Here is an 8942-nt window from a genome sequence, read left to right as displayed (position 1 = left end):
GAAATTAAGCATGGGTTTCTGCTTTACTCAATAGATTTTGCTCAAAGGCTGAAACTCTGTTGAGATTTGTATCCCCCTGCAATGTCTATCTGTAGTGTGCTGTACACAGTACGTGCTTAATAAATACTTGCTTGTTTGGTTTGCCATGAAAGGCATCAATAATTATTCCCAGGTCTCTAAATTTTTCCCCTGACATTAAAAAAAGATATTTAAAAATAAAGCAAGGACTATTTATTATCATTAAAGTATTAAGATTATTTATAACAGTAGATCTTTTGTTTTATGATTCCAGTGGGCATTAGCCACTATTGTTCTTCTTGGTAAAATGTTATTTACCTGGAACTAAAAGCCTCGGGTTTTATCTCAGCCAAAGAATGTGTGTTTAGCCGAGAATGTAATTAGGGGAAATACTTAAGGGATTGTCAATGCAGTGTTCTTTTAGCTCTTAGGCAATCCATATCCTGCTAAAATGTTTGTCTTTTTTTCCCCCCCTTCTGGCTGCCGTTCCAGGTCCCTTATTTCTCGTGAGTCTTTGGCGTCCACGACTTTGAGTCTGACGGAAGGCCAGTCAGCCTTGAGCGTGAAGCAAGAGTGGCCTCCGGGCTACAGGGCGGGCCCGTCGCTGCCCTCCGGCCACGGCCCCCAGAACGGCATCGAGCTCGGGGACCTGCTTGGCCTTCCCCCGGGGACAGCCATGTCCGGCAACAGTGTGTCGAGCTCGTTGCCGTCCTACCTTTTCGGCGTGGACAGCGGCCCCTCTCCCTCCCCGAGCCCCCGCCCCTCGTCCGCCAGGGCGCACTCGGCCCGCTCCAAGAAGAGGGCGCTGTCCCTGTCCCCGCTGTCCGACGGCATCGGCATAGACTTCAACACCATCATCCGCACCTCGCCCACGTCGCTGGTCGCCTACATCAACGGCTCCAGGGCTTCCCCGGCCAACACGTCGCCGCAGCCCGAGGTCTACGGGCANCGCCCCAGGGCCCCCCGCCGCCCTCCCACCCCCACCCGCACCTGCACCCCCAGGACCTGGGCGCCCGCGCCCCGCCGCTGGCCCTGCCGCAGGCCGCGCTGGACGACGACGGGGAGCTGGACGACGCCGGGGCCAAACACTGCTGTCGCTGGATCGACTGCAGCGCCCTGTACGAGCAGCAGGAGGAGCTGGTGCGTCACATCGAGAAGGTCCACATTGACCAGCGCAAAGGGGAAGACTTCACGTGCTTCTGGGCCGGCTGTCCTCGCAGGTACAAGCCGTTCAACGCCCGGTACAAACTGCTCATCCACATGCGAGTCCACTCCGGGGAGAAGCCCAACAAGTGCACGGTGAGTGAGGCGCCTCAGGGCGCGGGGAGTCATCGCAGGCGCCCCCAAGGGCGCGGGGAATCATCGCAGGTGCCCCCAAGGGCGCGGGGAGTCATCACAGGCGCCCCCAAGGGCGCGGGGAGTCATCGCAGGCACCCCAAGGGCGCGGGGAGTCATCATAGGTGCCTCAAGGGCGCGGGGAGTCATCGCAGGCGCCCCCAAGGGCGCGGGGAGTCATCGCAGGCGCCCCCAAGGGCGCGGGGAGTCATCGCAGGCGCCCCAAGGGCGCGGGGAGTCATCGCAGGCGCCCCAAGGGCGCGGGGAGTCATCGCAGGTGCCCCCAAGGGCGCAGGGAGTCATCGCAGGTGCCTGGGCCTTTTCCAGACTCGGCCACCAGTCAGGGCTCCTTCTCCGGCCGCTCTTTCGGAATTCGGGTACACGGGGGTCTAGGGATCCATGAAAGTCGACTGCAGCCCTAGGACAGGACAGATTTCTTTAATGGTTAGTGGCGGTGCTATCTCTCCACGTCTCGGTTCTCTTCTGCACACCTAAGGTGATCGCCTGATGCCAGGAGGAGGTGGCTGTCCTTGGCGCCGTCCAGAATCTTGGAAAACCCCTGCCTGCCAGGCACCCGCTTGGAGTTGCTGAAATGTGCAGGGCAGAGGAGCGCACGCTGCCTACCGGCGGGGTTCAGCTGTTTTCCAAAGCAAATAGTCAGTGATCTTCCCTTCCCTCCAATAACTGGGCGAGCATCGGGGTTGGAGGAGGGGTAGTTCCGACATTTGGAAAGGAGCTCACACTTAGCAACTTGGCTAGGAGAGAAGTTGCCGCGTACACCCACACTGCGGCACTCGGGGTTGTGAGACTAGTAAATGATTTATAGCCCGTGTAACAACACCCAGGGGACACCACAGAAGCAGGCTCTCACAGGATCTCGCTGAACTTTAAGGAGAGACAATTTTGTGGAGAAGTATAAGGCATAGAGGGCAAGAGGGGACTTTGGTGTGGAAGGGAGTGGGCATCAAGGCTCTTCCCCTCCCCCTCCACCCCCCTCCCGTTTTCACAACATCGATCCTGGAACTGTGTCTGTTTCTTGGCAAAATGTACTATTTTTGAATAATGTGACCCTTAAGTGATTTCACAATACTTTCACACCTAACAGAAACCCTCAGGGTTTACAAGCAGGACATCACCCTTGGGATCACAGGGCAGCTTTGCACCATCTCAGACAGCGCGCCTAACTCGTGGAGGGAGAAGGACATGGGTTTTATATTAGTTTAGACGGACAGGACTGTTTCTTTCAGAGTTAAAAACCTGAGAATTGTAGGTACTCCCTGGATGTTGGATATGCGGCAGCTCACTAGACGTGTGAAATGTGTAAATCATCTCGACAAAGAACTGATTCAGACGGCGGCTCCCCAGCCAGAGTTGCTCCTCACCGTAGTAGGTCTTAATGATAAAGAATCTGGGCCATGTTTATATTTGATTGTAGGTTGGGCACGTGGTCTGATGTATGCAAAGGCAAACCAAACAGGTGACAGCTGTAATGCAGGTATTAGAAGCACCTTTTCACTATCCAGTAGGTAGTTTTGAAAGAGCTTTCAGAATGGCTGGTGGAACGAAATTGCATTTCTTGCCGTTACCTTCTGCCCCACGTTGTGATTTTTCTTAAGGAAAGCCAGAAGCCGATACGTTGTGAGAATGCCAGGTTATGTGAGTGTAAAGAATAATTACATTTCAGGCAGCAAAACCTTACTCTGTCAGTAGGGTTCTGCATTAAATATGCCAGAAAGAGACAGGCAATTGAAGGCAATTCCATTTACTCCGTTTGGAACACACCGGCCTATTGCAGGCAGGAAAGACGTTCGGTCTCTGAAGGAAAACAGTCCAACCTTTTAGTTCTGACTAATCCTGGCTGAAAATAGTTTGCTGGATTTGGCTTTACTGAAATAAACATAAAGGCTTGAATTATCCAAAAAATATTTTTTGCATTGCAAAATTAATTTTTGTGAAATAGGATTTCTCCATTTCCCCACTGTTCCCAGACTTTGCAGTGGCATATAACTTCATAAAGTTGACTTTTGCTAAAGTGCATGATGACTGTTAAAAATAGAAATACTTCAGTGAAAGAATAAGCTGAGAGGTGAGTATTTGCAGACCTCTGCACAGCTTTTCCTTATATTATTCAGGACGGGGTATGGGAGGTGATTTCTTTCTTCCCTCGTCTATGCACTTCCCGCTTCTGGATGGAGCCTATAAAATTCAAATTGCCAGATTTGATAAGAGCCTATCAAATCTAGACCCGCAGAGCGTTAAATCACACATGTTTTAGTGCAAATGTATTTATTACAAAACAGGGTTTCTCAGGAGCTGACTAATATGTGATTCTAGTCTTTGGACTGTTTTTAGTAGGAAGATGCCCATTTTCATAGAAAACCTATGCAGTGTGAGCATTATGCCTTCTACAGCTGTTAGGTGGCCACATGTCATCTGCTTGACTTGTAGGGCTCTACCTGAGTGGCAGCAAATACCTTTGCTGTGGTGCTCAGTAGTCTGCTCAAGTTGTGGTCCCCGGGGAGAGGGCGCTGTACTTAACGTGAATGCTTCTCTGAAAGGATGCATTTTCTGCCTTTTGCGAAACTGATCTTTACACACTTGGAATCCAGACACCGAGAATTGTTAACACTGAAATATTTCATCTCCCGCTGCTGTGAGATCTGATGGTAGTTGATTCAAAGCACCAGATCATTGCCAAGTCAAATGACCACATTCATCTCTTGGAGACACGAAGTGATCTTTGGGTTTTTGTGGCTGTGTCACATGCCACAGAGGCTAGGAGCAGCTTAAATTACAGGTCCCAGTTCACTTTTGTTTCACGTACGTTTAACGGCTATTAATTTTCGCTGCACCGTAGTTAGAGTTAGTCATCATTTTCACTCACTTAGCTTCTTGACCCAGGAAAGATGTGATGACCCAGTTGTGTTTGGTGACCATGGCTACAGGCAGCACACTGTGCTTCTGGAAGTCATGGGGGCAGAAGGGTGTATGACGGGGCTCTTCAGCGACAGCCTGCTTATAGTAAGACACTGGTCCCCATGTGCTCCCTCGACGCCACATTCCAGCTCCCGCATGGGAGAACACGTTCTCAGAATCTCTGACTGTAACTCCTCTGTCTCACCCAGAGCTCTGGCATCTGGATCGCTCTGGATTTGAGGCGGCAGAATTGGGGGGGGATTGCTCATTTATTATTTGGTTCACTTACTGGAAGAAGAGAATGGTTTCTTTTCTCTTTCCCACCCAAACAACTCCACCCTCCTGTATATCTTATTCTTCTGTGGAAAGCCAGACCAGCTGCTCTCTTTCCAGGCCTGGCCCCGATGACAGAGATAGTCCCGGGCCAGTGGCAAGGGCCTGGACAAGTGAAGGTCTCAGCGGGCAGGCAGACAGACAGATGTGCATTAAATCAGAAACTGGGGGGTGGCAATGTTATGTTGAAAATACCTGAGTCCACTCACTGCTGTCTACTAACTAAAGCAATTTCTAGATGCCAGATCATTCTGTCCAGACCTTCTGGATGGTAGACCAATCCCAAAACTTTTGAGCATTTCCAGGTATCACTGTGCTGAATTCNTAATATTCAAGTCGGAATTTGTTTCTTTCTCAAACTCCCATTTCACGGTCCTTAAAAGGCAACATAAAGTATAATCCCAAATTATTGATAGACACTGACCATCTCTAACAGTATCCATAGCAATGGTTCTAGTAGAGCACCCACTGAGAATGTTTTTACTGCAGATCTTTCTGCCACAGAGTTGAAGAGTGTGTTAAGGCCTGGGTAGTGTTCCCGGGAAGGTGTGTTCTGAGTGAGATCAGGCACTTTTTGTCTGCCAGAGCTTCTCATGAGAGGGTCTATCTGATGGGAGCAGAGCGAGAGGGAAAGGGTGCTGCTGGCCAGCATCAGACAACACTGATGTGCCTTTGCTCACAATAGCAAGCGGTTGTGTGGGGAGGTGAGGGAGTGTTAATAAGGGAATTAGGGGGAATGTGGGTCACCACTTAATTTTGCTTATTTTTCCTGGATGCATTTTATCCAATAGCAGAAAGGTATTTTGCAAGACTTTTACCCACCCACAGATTTTCACGAAAATGTCACTGACCAAAGACAGCTTTGAATTTTGTATGAATTGACTCATTTCTCCACAAGCATTTTGCCTGGCAGAGTCCGGACTATTTGCTTTGGCTAGAATATTGGACAGTTTGCTTTTTAAGTAACATTGGATTATGGAATACAAGAAAATAAATACGGAGCTGGGGCCATGTCCCCATTCCTCTTTTATGGCCTGATTTATGGGTTCATGGGCCAGCGTTAGCCATGTAAGACATTTCTTGAGGAAAAGTAAATTCATTGTAAACTTTGGAACAAGTTTTTTAAATCACATCCTTTATTTTGTTATTCTGATAAGACTTGGCACTGATGCGGTGGCCACAATTAAATGACCAGAAGAGACCTTAAGAAAATATTATCTGAGAATAACTCTCCGTTACCACTTTACAACCTTAAAATCGGCAACAGTTAAATTCTCGTAATGTCAGGTATTGGTGAGGACAGAACGAGGAATGCTTCAATGTTGCTGGTAAGAGTACATTGGTGTAACCACTTTGGGAAACAATTGGAGAAATATCTAGTAAAGATAAAAGTGAGCATTTCCAGAGGCGCCTGGGTGGCTGAGTCGGTTGAGCGTATGACTCTTTGATTTTGGCTCAGGTCATGATCCCAGTGTTGTGGCATTGAGCCTCATGTTGGGTGCCCACTGAGCTAAAACCTGCTGAAGAGTGTCTCTCTCTCTCTCTCTCGTCTGNTCTTGACCATGTCCCCTGATCTCTGTTTTTTCTTTCTCTCTCTCTAAAATTAAAAAGAAATTTAAAAGGTTAAAAAACATGAGCATATCCAACAAAAGCATGTCTAGGTATCTGCCCTAGAGAGACTCTGCACGTTCTTGCAGGACCACATGCAAAAAGATGTTTACTGGACCTCTCTTTCCTTAAAAAAAAAAAAAAAAGATCTGCCCATAGATGAAGTAAGTCAATAAACTGGTTTATTCTTAATGAAATAATATAAAGGAGTTTAAAATTAATGAATTCGGTATAAATCTCTATATCTATAGATGAATAGGTAGGTGGACAGACAGGATAGATAGATATCAATGTGGATACATCTCAAAGAACAATGTTGCATGAAAAAAATTAAATGCAGTAAAGGATATATGAAGTGTAATACAATCGATATAGATTTAGACACACACTAATCAGTGTTATAGAGCTGTTGCAAATAGATAATTACTTGGTTAAACCGTAAAATCTGTCTGGGCAGGACAATCAAGTAACCTTAGAATAGCGGATACTTCTAGAGAGGAAAGAAGTAGGAAGAAATGAGACGAGTATTTCACTCCATCTATTTTCCAAGAGTGAGAGAATGGAAACAAATATTAATTTCTTTTTAGCTTGGGTGGTAGTAACATAGGTGTCATAGGTATCTGAAAATATTTTCTGTGCTATGCTGCCTGTTTGAAATATTTCATAACTGTAAGTATAAATTATTACCTAAAAATAAAAGAAAATCAGTGAGTCTAACACTCCACCTCCCTTCCATACATATCTTTTTTTTTTTCAGATGATGAGAATAAAGCCAGAGAAATTAAGTGATTTTTCTTAGACTATTAAAATTGTTTGCCTGTAGCCTACTTAGCACCTGCAAGCAGGTGGTTCTCAACCTTGACTGACATTGGAATTGCCTGAAAAGCTTTATAAAGGACCCAGACCTGGGTCCCATCCCAGAGTCTGTGATGTCACTGGTCTGGGGTGCCGCTTCCCAGGTGATTCTAATGTGAAGCCAAGGGTGAGAACCAGTGCTCTAAAAGCTTCCACGTTCTGACATTGAACTCAAAGGAAATGAAGGCCTGCTCTGTCATTTCAGTTACGGTATGGAGAGGCAGTGTTTTGTAGTGAGTACATCTTCATCATTTCCGCTGTCCTGACAATGATTAGGGTAATTTCGTGTTCCCTTGGAATAAAATTCAGAGACAAGAAATAAGATGATAATCGAGTGACTCTGGGAGTGGTAGAAGGCTTTCAGCTGAGTGTCCCTTTCGTATCACGTACTCGTCCTCTACAATTAACGGTCAGGTAAAGGTTGGGATGAGACTGTGCTGAGCAGTGTATGTTATCGCTCCTCGCTGCCCTGAGTTCAATGTGTAACTGACTGATCCACCACATTGTTCCCATTTTTAAAGGCAAGGTAATGCAGCCTTTCTGCTTTTAATGTAAAATGATCTTCAAAACACTTTTGCTACCAGGGATATTTCTGAAGAGTTGGTAAATTACCAAAATATTGAATTTTCCCTTTTATCAAATCTGCCTGATGTGATTAAATAAATAAAATTAACATTAATATCCTCTTTGTCTCTTGAGGCTGAAACACCACCAGCGAAACATCTGGTAAAGATCAGAGAGAGTGTAGTTTCCAAGTTCTGTCCCACGAGGCATCAGTCTGTCAAATAGTTAATGCGAGCTCTGTGATTAAAAAAAAAACAACAACACAAAAAACCTAAATCGCAAGATTTTTTTCCCCAATGATTTTGCCTAAGAAAGAGATACTGGCATATTTACATGTTCAACATACTGTAGACATATACGTGTCACCATGAATTACAAACCCCGTAGTACAGGTAAAAGTAAAACCACAGAAATTCTCATCAGATGGGGGCATCGACCACAGTCTATAAGGCGTCTGTCAAATTGAATTTCACATCCCAAAACACAGTTTAGAAGCCTTCCATTTGGTAGTGGTTTAATTTTATTTCCCTTTAGAAGGCATTTAATCCATTTTACCTGGAGAGCTGGCCTTTCATGAACTCTGTCCTGAAAATAAATTCGTAGCAGATTTGGGCCAGTGTTTCAAAGTGAATTGTGATTTCTGTTTCTTTGCCCTGCAATTCCAGGATTAATGGAAAACAATAGATAATGAGAGGGATCCTAAGAGGTTAACTATTTGGAGGCTTTATCCTCATTAAGCAAAATCATTAACTACATGATGGTTAATGTTCCTTTTAGTTCATATTTGTTGTGTGGTTTTTCTCTAATTTCATGCCCCGAAATTATGTTTTTAAAATTAGAAGGAATTATGTAAATCTTTGAATGAACGATCTGATTTGGGGAATGTATTTCAAACCTTTTGAGGTTTGCTCCTATATAGATTCTAAAGTGTGTTTTTCGTAGTTCATTCAGATGGCCCCAGTGTAAAATTCGTTTGGTAATTTATTAGAAACGTCTTCTCTGACCTTTGGAATATGTCTTGATTACCTTTGGTCGCGTTGACATCTTTGAGTTCAGACAGAATCTGAGTGTGTGGAGTGAAAGACCAAATACATTTATTTTTCCAGGGAAAAAAAAAAAAAGAGGTAGTCTGATTCTCTTTGATCTCTCAGAAGTGTTTTCTTCAAGCTCCGGGTAGATGGATGTGGAAAAGAGATGTTTTGTTTTTCTTTCCGTGGAAACTTATTAGTTTCTACTATAATTACCAGGTAGGGCTTTCTAGACTATCATCAATAAGACAATGAATGTTCCAACCCCAGGCGTTGGATGTGTGA

General features: G+C 45.4%; 1 protein-coding gene across 1 annotated transcript in view; it reads left to right on the top strand.

Moving 5' to 3' along the window:
- GLIS3 (GLIS family zinc finger 3) overlaps positions 1–8942 on the top strand; it is a 438239-nt gene that overhangs the window by 149277 nt on the left and 280020 nt on the right. Inside the window, 2 exon segments of the mRNA XM_077759313.1 lie at positions 511–968; positions 971–1317. Coding sequence (XP_077615439.1) covers positions 511–968; positions 971–1317 — 805 coding nt within the window.

This window comes from Crocuta crocuta, unplaced genomic scaffold (assembly GCF_008692635.1).
Source record: "Crocuta crocuta isolate KB4526 unplaced genomic scaffold, BGI_CrCroc_1.0 scaffold41, whole genome shotgun sequence".
Taxonomy (NCBI): Eukaryota; Metazoa; Chordata; class Mammalia; order Carnivora; family Hyaenidae; genus Crocuta; species Crocuta crocuta.
Note: the sequence above shows the minus strand (reverse complement) of the source record. Positions and strands in the feature narration are given on the sequence as shown.